This window comes from Copadichromis virginalis, linkage group LG16, assembly GCF_057382275.1.
Source record: "Copadichromis virginalis isolate Kocher_CV1m ecotype Utaka linkage group LG16, C_Virginalis_male_GT1.1, whole genome shotgun sequence".
Lineage (NCBI taxonomy): Eukaryota > Metazoa > Chordata > Actinopteri > Cichliformes > Cichlidae > Copadichromis > Copadichromis virginalis.
In genome coordinates, this window is record NC_140633.1 from 17578466 (window position 1) to 17593606 (window position 15141).

The 15141-nt window shown below is 39.7% G+C and overlaps 1 protein-coding gene across 3 annotated transcripts in view; it reads left to right on the forward strand.

Annotated features, from left to right (window-relative positions):
- Positions 1 to 15141, forward strand: part of nalcn (sodium leak channel, non-selective) — a 64371-nt gene that overhangs the window by 20318 nt on the left and 28912 nt on the right. For all 3 annotated transcript variants that reach the window (XM_085435657.1, XM_085435659.1, XM_085435658.1), the window contains 3 exons: positions 8370 to 8501; positions 9540 to 9707; positions 14407 to 14598. In XM_085435657.1, coding sequence (XP_085291783.1) covers positions 8370 to 8501; positions 9540 to 9707; positions 14407 to 14598 — 492 coding nt within the window. The remainder of the gene's footprint in view (positions 1 to 8369; positions 8502 to 9539; positions 9708 to 14406; positions 14599 to 15141) is intronic.

The window sequence follows — 15141 nt, forward strand, 5'->3', positions numbered from 1 at the left end:
TTGGTGTGAGAAGGCATGCCATATTACACCAGTATCAGATTATTGATGGATGCCCCTTGCACGCTTTCTTTAAAGCCTTGCCAAACACTGTATTTCTTTGCTTTTTCATCCATATCAGAAGGGAACAGTGTTAGCTGCCTTGACAGGTAGAGTGAAGACAGGTAGTGGAGATCCAGCCTGCAGGGCCATCTGTGAGTGCTGGGGAAGTGAAGTGTGAGTTTCTGTTCTGCTCTATCTGGCTCCAGAGTAATTGGCCGTCAAATGATTAAAATGTTTCAGCGCTGGCAGGTGGGTGCTTTCTGCAGATAGGAGACCCGTGTGCATCCTGTCTTTGTCTGCTGCCGGCTCACCTATTACCGTCGGAATGTCTTTGAAACTACGTGCAAGTGTCCGGTCAGGCCTCTGCGTCTTCGACAGGCAGCCCGGCGATCTGCCTGCAGACGTCTGCGTATTTGTTCGTGTGCGTGTGTGTCAATCTGGATCTGTCTTGGTCCAATCTGGCTGCAGCAGTTGGAGATAGCACATAATTGATTAACCACCTGCTCTTTTTGGAGACGGGGAGGAAATGGCAGCTTCCTCTCCTGAGGGGCTACAAACAAAAATAGCCCTCTAAGCAGGGAGCACCTTCACTTTCCTCGTCCACTCTAACAGCTGTTTTTCTAATGTTTTTATTATCTCATTTTTAACTAATGCTGTCTTACAGCAGTATAGTCTTAATCAAAGTTTTGACAACATATGGCATCCTGGTTGTCATTTTTGTTGAATTAGAATATTCTGTTCTTTTCGCTTTCGGACAGTAAAAACTTTACATTTGCATATTTGTGCTCATGAAATCTACCAACAGTCATTTTCATATACATATTTGCATGTTTCTCTTTGCTATTGCATTAAAAGCATATTTTTATGTTTAGACATTATAATCAGCAGTAGAGTTCAGAATTAAGGCCTGTGAGAACAAAAGACATGCACGAGTGTTCCTGTGAGTTTTTAGTAGTGCCTGTAGGAGCCATCTTACATTCAGAAGGTCTCTCTTTGCTATATTTTAATCACACAGACTGCTTGGACAGTATTTATTTAAGGGTTTTCAGTCGGAGACCGGTGGAGGTTAATGAAGCATTCTGTTCCTTTCCCCATAGATTTGGTCTGCTAATTAGCCCCTGATGCTCCACCGTGCCATAATTATACCGCAGATTGGTGCTTTGGCTGCTATAGGCAAAATAAAGAGAAATACTCACTGCAGATATATACTATTGGAGTCGATAATTAAAAGAGCTTCAAATGACCACTTAGGGAAAGTGGAAAAGCAATAATGAATGTTCAGGTCTTCTAGTAATCCAGCAAAGTCATGTGTTTAATTTTGCGTTGTCTCTTTGCCAATGAGCAGTTGCTGTTCCTCACTCCTCATCTGCAGAGCTAAATGCAGTGTGATGGATAAACCACTAGCTTACTGAGCAAAAGGAGGATCTTTTTGACCTCTCTCTCCCTAAAGCCAGAGGTTATTGATTCTCTTGAGCTCCCTATTTGTCCCTGCCCTTTGTCTTCTGGATCTTCTCAGTGACACCACTCGTATACTTTTAGGCAGCCACACAAACACAAAGATCTACAATGTGTGAAGGTTAAGGTCAGTTTGACTCTGCATGGAAGGAGAAAGAGGGTACAAAGAAGGGAAATTAGATGAGGAGAACACAGGATGCAGAAAAGAAAGACATAGCAAGGTAGGTAGTGCATATGTGTGTGATGTGAAATGGATCATCTGCAAGAAGAAAGTGAACAACATGTGACTGTTCCTGTGAGATCAGCTCTGAATGTAATTGTTCTTTCAGTCTAGTCAGGAGCACAGTGATATATTTTCTGAAATTAGATACACCACACAGTCCTATTCTAGGACTAAGACACGGAATGGACGCAGAGGTGGCAAAGCCAGCAGATATTAAAGGGAGAAAGGGAGACCATCATGTTTTATTAAGACCCTTTTTCCAGCCAGAGACATGAGTCAGCCTGCTGTAGTCAAGGCCGTAATAAGTCAAGGGGCACCCACGTAACTTGATCCACAGCCCAGTAAGACTTTATGCACCCACTCCTTCAGCCAAAAGCTTTGAATTACAATAACTCTGTGTTGATATCTTAATTTGACAGTAGGCTTCTGAATTATGATGTTTGGTTTGCATATTTTATTCATTTATTTTTTTTAATTCGGTTGGAATAAAAAAGCCTTAAGAGAACTCTTTGTCAAGTATAGAGACTTAAAAAATAACTCAAGCAAAACAGTCTGTAATCCCACTCAAGTTCTTCTTAATCTCAGTAAACAGGAGAGAAAACTGTAGCAGCAGTAGGTGCCAGAACATGGCCCAGTCTGTTGGTGACAATTCCTGTGTGACTACTGCTTTTCCCTGCCAGCTATGTGCACATGTGCTACACTCCTCTCATGTACCAGCGGAAAGAGCATTTGTCCTCCTTGGCAGTCTGAGGGAACAGACAGAAGACGAGGAAGCAGCCAGTCTGCGTCTCTTTGTTGATTGTGTTACAGTTGCAGGCCCTGGAAAATTTCCAGATATTATGGATATTTTCCCATCATTCAGAGGATCGGTCTCTTTACTTACAGCGGCTTGTGTCGCTACATCTCTTATATGAGGACAGCTGAATGTTGTCTCAGCTCTTTGGTGAGATTATGGTTTATTCTTCACTGACCAGAGCCTTTAGTGAGAGTGAGAATTTGCTTCACTGTTCAGATTGACTTAGCACTAAGGAACAAAAGTGCACAAGTCAAGTAACGAGAAGTCTTCACAAAAAGAGAAATAGATGTTCATTACCTATTCCTTTGTATTTTTTTCAATTGCACTTTTAATTTTACCAGAGAAAAACACACACTGAGTGCTCTTTTTCCCTAGATACCAATTTGCATGCCAGTCGAAATGATCTTTTCTCCACAACGCTATTTGCATGTATAATTTCCATCATGGACAATCTGTTGCAGTCTAGAACATAAGAGCTGAGTACACGCTGCATGTCGGAGGTATGCTGTGCTATGTATTGGAAATTAAAGTTTGCTTCACTCACGGAGAAAATTGTGCTATTATTCACTGGAAAAAAGACAAAATCGCAACTTAATGTGTAGCTGCTTGCAACACTTGAATTCATCATCGCTCTCTCTCTCTCTCTGTCATTAGTAACTTTTCTTCAGGAAGCAGTTGCTAGTAAATGTGAGGTGGACATTACATTTCAAATATGTGGATGCTTATATATAGTTTAGTATCTGTATATTGTCATGTCATAGATTTGGGAGAAAACAAGAAATTGATTAAAATGTTCTATTCTATTTCAGCAATCATCAACTTCATATATTCGTGTGTGTGTGTGTGTGTGTGTGTGTGTGTGTGTGTGTGTGTGTGTGTGTGTATCTGCGCGCACGCATGATTGTGCCTGTGTGCAATGAGCACCTGGTATTTCAAAGAATCAGCCAGAGGCAGCTCGAATAAATAGCATCCATCAAACAAGTGGCAAAGGATTTCAGAGACATACAAGCTGAGGAACATCAAACAGCAGGGGAGAGCCTTCTTGTACTGCAGTTGATGCTCTTAAATTGATTCTGACATCTTGAGGCCATACAGGGTGTGCCAGTGTCATCAGCTGCATTAGGGAAACTCAGCCATTTTGCCTTTGGAACAACATGGAGAGTGTTATACGGTGAATTGCTCTGCATGTTTAGGCAATTTGGCGCAAATGGCAGCGTGAGGGCAAGATCAAAAGGTTGTTTTGTGGCAGACGTGAATGGTTACAGGGCTGTATCTCCATATGACAGATGTTCGAAGTAGACACTGCTCTCCAGGTTTTCTTAGAGATGTGATTCCCAAAAGCTGACAGAGAATATGGGCAAAGTCAGGACCTTAAGAAAATTGACTTTCATACACACAAGCATGTACTTTCTGCTCTCTGTCAGTATGCCTCTGTCTTGCTTCTTCACACTCACTCACACACACACACACACACACACACACACACACACACACACACACACACACACACACACACACACACACACACACACGCACGCACAGATCCATTCAGCCAAAACACCCATGGGGGAGAACGTCTGGTTGCTGGAAATGTCAAACTGCTTTGTCACGTCCAATCTCAGTCAGGGAGCTTAAGCACTGTGTGTCTAGAGTGGGCATGTGTAAGTTCGACACAAAAACACCCATCCTCAAGGCTATGAGCTCTGTTAGCCTAGCCAGTAAGTTGAGTTTTCAAAAGTAGGAAGAATTTTACAACAAACATGAAGTGAAAAAAGAAAAAGATTTGTGAAAGATTTGGCTGACTATACTGGCAGTTTCATAGCTCTGTATATGACTGGGTCTTATGCAAATGACATCATCTTAAAGAGCACCTTAACACCAGCTGAAGATCTTGTTTTTGCTGACATCCAGTGGTTTAAGTTTTCATCCACCTGCCGTGATGTAAAAGTTAGGGTGCTGTTGCTTGACCAGTCGAGTGAATTTTTGATCACATCCAACCCAGCATGCATGATACGGGAATCGCACTAGAAAGTTTCAACCAGAGAGGGCAGCCAAACACTCCTTTGTTAGCCTGGATTTAAAGCCCAAGTTTATTTTAAGCTGTCAGAAACTTAGGGATATTACTAACTTAGTATTGCCTCTTCGTATTTAAGACGAAGGAAAGTGAACTCAGTAGAATTTAGACATATGTCTAACCGATTTATACCCACAATTGCCCTTGAACCTGTGTGCTTAACCTCAAAACTGCTCCTTTTAACCCCTCCCTTTTTAACCCTCTTTAATTGCAATGCAGCCCTGCTGGTTAACAGTCTGCTGCTTTTTAGTTTGCTTTATTAGGAAGCTAAAGGTATTTGGTTAAGGTTAGAAAAAGCCAGAAGTAAAAGAAAACAATATAGACATATAGGAGACAGAATACTGGCAATGATCAAAGTGTGCTACCAGTGCCATTGCTCCTGACAGAAGTCTGTTTTTGTACTGTAAGAGATTTTTGTCAGGTAAACATAAGTGTGGTAAAACAGCATGCAATACATCATGTAATATACGTGTCATTCAGTAGCTTGGTTGGGTAAGTTTATCTAATAATTCCTCACTTGTTTTCAAAGCAAACTGACTGCAGATCTGGATTTCTAGACTTTTGAGTTTGTACTGTAAGTGTCCTTGTGTGTAGGAGGGTGAATGGCAGGGGGCCCGTTTTCCTGGGGCGAATTTGATCTTTCCAGCAATGTTGCAAACGATCTTCATCTGTCTTAAAGTCTTCCTCTCACTTTTCACTTTTTCAGTCCTTCCTATTGCTAATCTCACATGCAAGTCTTTTTTTAGGGTGAGTCGTTCTACCCACTCACATGCTGTTCATCCTGCCATATACAATATGTGCAGTTTAGGGCTGTGATCACATCTGTCGCATTGTTTCCAAAAGAATGCGTCATTACCACATTTTTCTGAAAGAGCAGTCTGTGTCTCGGATCACTGTGGGTCAGTTTCTTCACATTCTCGTATTCCGTGATTATTTTCATCATGTGATGTTATCGGAGGCTTTCAAAGCCTCTGCTTTTTTCAGGGTAAACGGCGTACACTTATTGCTCCCTTTTTCTTGTTTTTGCCTGTCTGAATGCACACTGATTCTGATGTCTGGAACAATGTTTCTCATAGTATTTAACGAAACCCCCTTAATTGCTTTTAAATTTCATGTAGGACTTTTTGCTTTTCTGTACTCTGTATATGTACATACACATGCCCAATGCATTCCAGGTGGGCACTTAAAACTAAATTGCTATTGTCTTGTTCTAAATTTAAATACCTGATGTCCATCATACAGGGTGTTGAAAAGGTATTGGCCAATTTCTTACTTTTTGCATATTTGTCACACTTAAATTAGACGATTTATTAAAGGGGAAAGAAGCTCTCCAACCCTACCTGGCCCTATGTAAAAAAGTAACTCCCCCCTCTTCTTAAATCACGACTTAACATTCATTAGCAACATGTCTGGAAAGCTGAGTTCACTTTCACTAGCCACACCCAGGTCCGATTACCGCTGAACCCTAAAAGAGACTATCCGCCCATTAGTTCATGCCCTGAAGCTCAAGCACAATTGAGTTATGCAGCAGGACAACGATCCAAAACGCAAACTTCCTCCATAGTGATGTAAAAGACTCATTGCCAGTTATTGCAAATACTTGATTGCAGTTCTTACAGCCAAGGGTGGCACTACCAGTTATTAGGTTTACAGTTGTGGTCAAAAGTTTACATACACTTGTAAAGAATAGAATATAATGGCTCTACCGAGTGTCCCGTTATTTCTAAAACTCTGATTTTTCTCTGATAGAGTGATTGGAACAGATACTTCTTTGTCACAAAAAACATTCATGAAGTTTGGTTCTTTAATGACTTTATTATGGGTTAACAGAAAAAAGTGATCACATCTGCTGGGTCAAAAATATACATACAGCAGTGCTAATATTTGGTTACATGTCCCTTAGCCATTTTCACTTCAATTAGGCGCTTTTGGTAGCCATCCACAAGCTTCTGGTTGAATCTTTGACCACTCCTCTTGACAGAATTGGTGCAGTTCAGTCAAATTTGATGGCTTTCTGACATGGACTTGTTTCTTCAGCATTGTCCACATGTTTTCAATGGGGTTTAAGTCAGGACTTTGGGAAGGCCATTCTAAAACCCTTATTCTAGCCTGATTTAGCCATTCCTTTACCACTTTTGATGTGTGTTTGGGGTCATTGTCCTGTTGGAACACCCAACTGCGCCCAAGACCCAACCTTCGTGCTGATGATTTTAGGTTATGTTGAAGAATGTGAAGGTAATCCTCCTTCTTCATTATCCCATTTACTCTCTGTAAATCACCAGTTCCATTGGCAGCAAAACAGCCCCACAGCATAATACTCCCACCACCATGCTTGATTGTAGGCACGGTGTTCTTGGGGTTGAAGGCCTCACCTTTTCTCCTCCAAACATATTGCTGGGCATTGTGGCCAAAAAGCTCGATTTTTGTTTTGTCTGACCACAGAACTTTCCTCCAGAAGGTCTTATCTTTGTCCATGTAATCATCAGCAAACTTCAGTTGAGCCTTAAGGTGCCGCTTTTGGAGCAAGGGCTTCCTTCTTGCACAGCAGCCTCTCAGTCCATGGAGATGCAAAACACGTTTGACTGTGGACAATGACACCTGTGTTTCAGCAGCTTCTAATTCTTGGCACATCTGCTTTTTGGTGATTCTTGGTTGACTCTTCACCCTCCTGACCAATTTTCTCTCAGCAGCAGCTTGCGTTTTCTTCCTGATCTTGGCAGTGATGAAACAGTGCCATGCACGTTATACTTACAAACGATTGTTTGCACTGTTGCTCTTGGGACATGCAGCTGCTGCTGCAAGGTAGGTGCGACCAGCCATCTGCTGCAACCGGTCGCAGCAGATGACCCCGCCCCTCCCTCAGCCTGGTTCTGCCGGAGGTTTCTTCCTGTTAAAAGGGAGTTTTTCCTTCCCACTGTCGCCAAAGTGCTTGCTCATAGGGGGTCATATGATTGTTGGGTTTTTCTCTGTATCTATTATTGTGCGATCTATTGTACAATATAAAGCGCCTTGAGGCGACTTTTGTTGTGATTTGGCGCTATATAAATAAATAGAATTGATTTGAATTGAATTGAAATTGAATTGAATTATTATTTCACACAAAGCCATGTAGATTTGGATAGCTTTTTTCCCCTTGAGAAATGAAATCATTACTTCAATATTACACAAAGATAACTTATGCTGGTTATCTTTGTGTAATATTAAATTTTATTTGATGATCAGAAACATTTAAGTGTGACAAACTTGTAAAAGAAAAAAACAAAACAAAACAAGAAACCAGGAAGGGGGGCACACTTTTCACAGCACTATATCTCCTTTAGTGTGTGTTCTATCAAACCCTTTGTTTTTTTACTGCAGTTGGAGCTATATCCAGCTGTTTAAATTGAAAGTATATTTTTGTGTTATCTTTTGTCTGTGCTTGTTCATTAAAATCTCAGATAAACACAAACTCTAGCTGAGCAAGTCACAATTGCAGATCTCTTATCGAACACCATGCAATACATTTTTTGTTTTCTCAGTCAAAGCAAGCGGGGTTTTTCTGTGGTGTTTTTGTTTCCACTGACAGAGATTGTCCAAATTATCAATCAATCTGTCAAAGTCTGAACAGATTGGACTGACACAGTCAACTACTGTCCAACATGCTGAATTGAGGGAAGCGTTCCAGACTAACTCGCTGCCAGCTAATGGTCTAAATACTAATTGTCTCCTGTGTCTATTTGAGTAAAAGAAAACAAAAGCATTCCTGCTATTCTACTTCAATTACCTTTCTGCTTTTCACACAGCAAATGATGCGGTCATCTGTGTTCCACATGTTCATCTTAAGCATGGTTGCCGTGGATGTCATCGTTGCTGCTAGCAACTATTATAAAGGCGAGAATTACCGCAGACACTATGACGAGTTTTACCTGGCAGAGGTGAGATTTATTTATCTATCTGTCTATATATATATATATATATATATATATGAATGCAAATCTATGACAACTTTTATTATTAATTTTAATTAAACGCAGAGTATTCTGTTTTAAGATTAAACAGCTTTAAGGTAATTCTTGTTTTTTTGTTTTTTTAATTTCATCGTTTTAGAATATACACAAGTGTGATACTGTGTGTCCTTCAGGTTGGTTTGATGTCATCTGTATGCAGGTGACATCACACCAGCAATGACGATAAGGATTGTGCCCACTATCCCAGTCACTTCACACCTCACTCTCTTATACAGCTGGATGGAGGAGATAAGAAAAGGGAAAACCCACACAAAATATTGCCTTCTGTCTCCTTCCCTTCCTATCATGCAGACACCCATCTGCAGATTTGTTCTAATCTGTGTGAAGGATTTGAAGGGTATATAGGAACGAGGCATTCGGTTTAGAGAAATGCATGTTTTACAGAATGTCTCAGATCCTTTGCATGGTAGTCCAGTGTTTTACTATTGCTGTCAGCTCGACTAGAAGATACAGATTTAAAATAAAAAAGAAGAAAAAAAAAAACATATTCTGCTGTTAAAGGATCTGGGTACTAAAGCGACCTGTCTGTAGTCCTGGTCTGTCATCCTCTGAAAGCATGAAGAGAAACACACACAAAAATATTTTTGCTTAAAAAAAAAGCACAACAATCAGCCTCCTTTTGTTTCAAATACTTTTTGAAACAGGCAAAGTACTGATGTAATATAGTGGTAAACATCTCACTGTCCTACATTTTTTGAGCTGTCTATGTTTCTGTTGGATGTTTTTGGTTGGACACATCCTCTCTACTTCTTAGTAATAGGATTGTATTATTTTAGACAATTTCATCATCAATATTTCTTTTTATATTAAAAATTTGTTATATATCAGCATGCTTTGCGACAGTGCATTGTAGCCATAAATAGAAGTTCATCCACAGAATATTATAGTATATGCCCTCCTGAAAGATGTCAAATGCAAAAAGGGATTTTCCCCCTTCTGTCCTAGGTTGCATTTACTGTGCTGTTTGACCTAGAAGCGCTTCTGAAGATCTGGTGTCTAGGCTTCACTGGCTACATCAGCTCCTCTTTGCACAAGTTTGAATCTCTGCTGGTGGTGGGAACCACTCTGCACATCTACCCTGACCTCTACCATTCCCAGTTTACCTACTTTCAGGTATGGTTGCACAACTACATGCATAAACATTTTCATGTATTTTGATTGAGAAAGCATGATTCCGTACACATTTATCAGTCCCATGAAGAACAGATGCTGTGAATCGTTTTGTAACTTTCCCGTGATCATGCAAATAAACCATATCACTAGTCTCTGTTCTTCCATACATTTAAAGTTATTTCATGTTTTGCTGTGACAATAATGATTCCAAATATATCAGGAGAGTGTCTTTATCGATTCTGGGATTAGAGGAGCCCTCAAACATCACATGTCGGGTTTACGCTCCGCAACATTTTTTGGACTCTACTTAAAAAAATGTTGGTGTGAAAAATGTTAATAATATCAGAATACAAAAACGTGCAGAAGAGTTCAACTCTATATGTAATTGCAAATAGAACAAAGACACAGTATCCGATGTTTAAACTGAGAACATGCTTATTTTAAATTGAAGCCAGGAAAAATGTTTTAAAAGAAGTGGAGGCAACAACAGACAGGAGAAGAAATCTGCACCGAGGGCCAGGGCTGAAAGCCAATCCTAAATGGCCGTCTCGAGGATCTTCGGGCCCTTGGGCTGCATTGCATTAAAAACAGACGTGTAATCGCTGCACAGGCTGAGGAACCACTGTTAATGTTGTTTCTGCACCCACAATATGTTAAAACTCTTCTATGTAAAGAAAAAAAAACATATACAAACAAAAGATCCCAAAATGGCAAGTAATTGGTTTCCTCAGTAACCCATTGCTTTTGGAGTGCTGCTAAAAGAGTATGTGATGCAACACAGTAGCAAACAGGCCCATGTCCCAGGCTTTTTTAGTCAAATAAAAAAGAAATGTCCATTTCATCATCTGATTTGTTGTCATCAGTGATTTTCAAAACATTGCCTTTTACTTAAGTCTTAAGACGTAAACATTTAAAGTTAATCCAAAGCCAATTCAAAGTATATCTTTAATCAGTCTGAGGATCTGAGGTAAAATTACAATTTACAGTTGTGATCTGACTGGACCCCTGAATCCATGAATCCATCCACACAATCTGCAACTAGATCCATATATATTTGGACACAACTTTGATTTTTTTACCTGTTTACTGAAACATATTCCAATTATAGTTATATAATGGACATGGACATAATGTGTAGACTTTCAGCTTTCATTTAATGGTATCCACATTCAAATTGGGTGAAGGGTTTAAGGGTTTCAGCTCCTTAACATGTGCCACCCTCTTTTTAAAGAGACCAAAAGTAATTGGATGATGACTCAAAGGCTGTTTCATGGGCAGTGTAGGCACTTACTTTGTTATGTCATTGTCAATGAAGCAGTCAAAAGGGTTGATTTGAGGTGTGGTGCTTGCATTTGGAAGATTTTTCTGTGAACAGACAACATGTGGTCAAGGAACTCTCCATAAAGGTGAAACAAGCCATCCTTTAACTGCAAAAACAGAAAAAAACCCATTCTAGGAGTGGTACATCCTGATAAAGAAAGAAAGCACTGGTGAACTCGGCATCACAAAAAGACCTGAACATCCCAGGACGAAACCTAGGAGTTTATTAAAGCAAAGAAGTGGAATATTCTTGAATGGCCAAGTTAATCACCTGATATTAACTGACGCGAGCATGCATTTTTCACTTGTTGAAGACTAAACTTCGGACAGAAAGGCCCACAAACAAACAGCAACTGAAAGCCGCTGCAGTAAAGGCCTGGCAGAGCATTAAAAAGGTAGGAAACCGAGCCTCTGGTGATGACCATGAGTTCGAGACTTCAGGCTGTCATTGCCAGCAAAGAGTTTTCAACCAAGTATTAGAAATGAACATTTTATTTTCAGTTATTTAATTTGGCCAATTAATTCTGAGCCCCTGAAATGAAGGGATTGTATTAAAAAGTTCATCACATTTTTATTCTTTCTTTTTGTTCAGTCCACTGAATAAAAGGTGAAAGCCTGCACTTGAACTCGTCTGAGTTGTTTCATTTAAAAGTCATTGTGGTAATTTAAAGATGCCTAAACATATTTAGGGACCTAACTGTATTTTCTGATGACTAAAATTTCTTTACCCCAGAACCTTGTTGGGTTCGAATCCACCACTTGGCTGGTGCCTTTCTGTGTGGAGTTGGCATGTTCTATCCGTGCTTGTGTGGGTTCTCTCCGGGTACTTGGGCTTCCTCCCACAGTCCAAAGACATTCAGTTAGTAGGATAAGGTTAATTGGTGATTCGAAATTGCCCATAGGTGTGAAAGTGAGTGTGAATGGTTGGCTGTCTCTTTGTGTTAGCCCTGCAACAGACTGGCGACCTGTCCAGGTTGTACCCTGGATAAAATGAGTTTAGTATTAAGTTTTTATGTTCCTTAGTTCCCAGTATTGTGTAGATATCTGATGTTTTCAGGGATATTTTCAGTGAAAAGTTACATTCTGGTTATTTATTGGTATTTTGTAGGGATCGGTTATGTGACTTTTGCATATGAGCCAAACAGCTGGGATGTTATTCTGTTGATAGAAGCAACAGTGTATTATGCCTTTGGCCTCACTTTTGTAGAGGTGCTAGTTGTAGTGCTCCATGCTTTTTTTTTCTCTACAAATTCTGTGTTGTCCTTGAATGCTTGTGTGGGTGTGATCTTACATCCTCCAAAATGGTTTGCACATTTTTTTTTCTTTTTTGCATTCCAGTGTTCAGGCCAGAAAAACAAATGGCCCATGAGGGAAGGTGCCTTGTTGCTCTAACAAAGCCTTTAAGTATTGTATCGGACCAAATTTGAACCGATTGACCTTGATCTAGTAACTATGACAGAGCTCTAAGGATGATCTAACAGGAAGAGGCTTCTCGATGGGTTTTTAATGAGCCTTGACCAAACAATCTGCCCGCTGACTCTCTCACAATAGCTGCCATTCCCACATGTGCAAGGCTTTCAATTCGAGACCTGGAAATATAGAGATTAGCTGTGGCTGAACAGTTGAAAGCTACAGTTCACTTGATATTTGTTACACTGTTATATGAGTTTTTCCAAAATGAACATTGTATTTATTTTAATTCTGTTAAGTGTGATTGAATTTATGTGTATGGAAAAAATGCTGTCAGTGGTTGTACACAATGTTTTCACCATTTTTTTCTAATGCAATTACTTCATCCTTTTAACTAATAAGTAATTTTTTTTAGAGAATCTTTAATTTAAGTGCATTGATTCTGCCTCACTCATTGATCACTCTTACTTTTCATCTTTTTCCAAGCAGGTTGCACTTTAAGAAGATGACATTTTTTTCATGAGCAATTCATTTAAATTTTCTGGGCTCAAATCAGGTCACTAGAAGAAACTAGCCAAAGCAGTTTTTGTATTGTCTTTTTTATTTAGCTCTGTCTAACGGAGCATTTGAAAAGCTTCATTCTTTAGGTTCCTGCTTATTGTAAAACTTTGACACACACACACACACACACACACACACACACACACACACACACACACACACACACACACACACAAACATGCACAAAGGTCCATTCAGACAAAACAGCCCATATAAATAGGCCAGAAGAATGGACACTTCCCATCTGTGTGCGTTATTAATTTATTTATTGAGAGAGGCAGGAAGCGGTATAATTGTTCAGTGTTTCTTGTAAGAGTCCACTGCTCAAATTAAGATCATTGGTATTTATTATTATTATTAATATGGCTTTAAATGCTTACTTGGGTAGCTTTGATATCTTTGACAGTGACAGTATGGCACATCACACAGTTTAGTTTCGTGTTAAGAATTGCATTGGCTTGCATGAAGCTGAATTCCGAAGCTCAAGCACCAACCCAGCTGGAAAATGATTCTCTGGGTGTCATTTATTGTTAATTATCAGTGTCAGATACACTTTATTATTTGGCATACAAGAACAAGGTTTTGATTAAGTCAACATCATCTTGTCGCCAGACCAAGCTGCTTTTTTGCTAATGTCACGTCTGGTTTTAAGGAATGGAGATTTGTTTCAGTCTGAATTTGAATTGCCATAATGGCAATACCTCAATGTACCTAATATGAATTCTGAGAATAAAAACAAGACAGCAGCAGCTTTGTTGTTTGAAGAAGCGCGGAGGGGGGGACTTTTGCTGGTAATTGCCTTGTATCCTCTGTGGATTTACCCTTGTTTGCTTTGTCCTTAGCCTCAAATTATTAATTTATTTTAAAATAGACAGTTGCTATCATGGTATGTGAAGAGTGGAACATACTTTGTATCACTTCTGCTGTGAGTGTTATTACTGTCTTTATTTTTATTTTTTACTCGAGGCATCCTTTTAGAACAGTATCCTATGTTTGTCTTTTTTATTTTGTTGTATATCTAGGATATAGGGGAGAGCTGTTTATTTGGCCTAGTATGGGATTCTGAAGAAAAGCCTGTGGTCGAAGGCTTTGCAGAGAGGAGCTCGATCAATAGCTACTCTCTGATCCAAGCCTGACAAAGATGCATTACCTTTTGGAATTGTTGTCACCACAGGCAATTTAGGGACTAATCCCACTGACAGACCACAGTATCACCTCACTGTTACCACTGGATCAAGTTGAATGCTCTCACTTTTAAAATCAATATGTAATCCATGTGCTGCTATGTTTGCTTTTTATAACCATGATATGTATTTTAAATTCTCCCTAAAACCTAAATTATAAACTTTATGAAAAGGGGGGCACAGAAAGCAACCTGATGGTAATGATGTCTTTTTCTTTCCCTTAGGTGCTACGTGTGGTGCGCTTGATTAAGATTTCCCCAGCTCTGGAAGACTTTGTCTATAAGATATTCGGACCAGGTAAAAAATTAGGCAGCCTGGTGGTGTTCACAGCCAGCCTTCTCATCGTAATGTCTGCTATCAGCTTGCAAATGTTCTGCTTTGTGGAGGAGCTGGACCGTTTCACCACCTTCCCCAGGGTAAGCAACCTTGAAGCTTATGTATATTTATAGAGCCAAGATTGTCTTGTCTGTGGGTTTGTGGTCATTCTTAATTCCTTAGACATCTTCACTAACCATGATTTATTTGAAGAGACTGTTTAGTAGGCTGCCATCAAGAGTTAAAATTCAGTTTTTCTTTTGTCAGCTTTGTCTCAGCATAATATTCTTAAGTTCTTAAGAAATTAAGAAAAAGCAGTGCTGCTTGCATTTCCATTGCACTGCAGCCTCTCTATTGTGTGTGCTACACTCTGCAACCTTTTCAAAATTGCCCAAGGTTGTGTTTTAATAACATACATCTTGTATCCAGAAGAGGGGACCTGTGGGGTGGAAAGGAATAGTTTCTTCTCAGGCAAACATGCAGTGCAATTTAAATTGAACTATTCGGGTACATAAACTACACCAAAAGGAATTTTTTTTTTTATGAGCAGCACCAATAAGGAGATCTCATGCATCCAGTGGGGAGGCCCTGCAGATGCTGATAATGGGTAGCATGACAGGTCGACAGATGTGGCATCTCCTTTG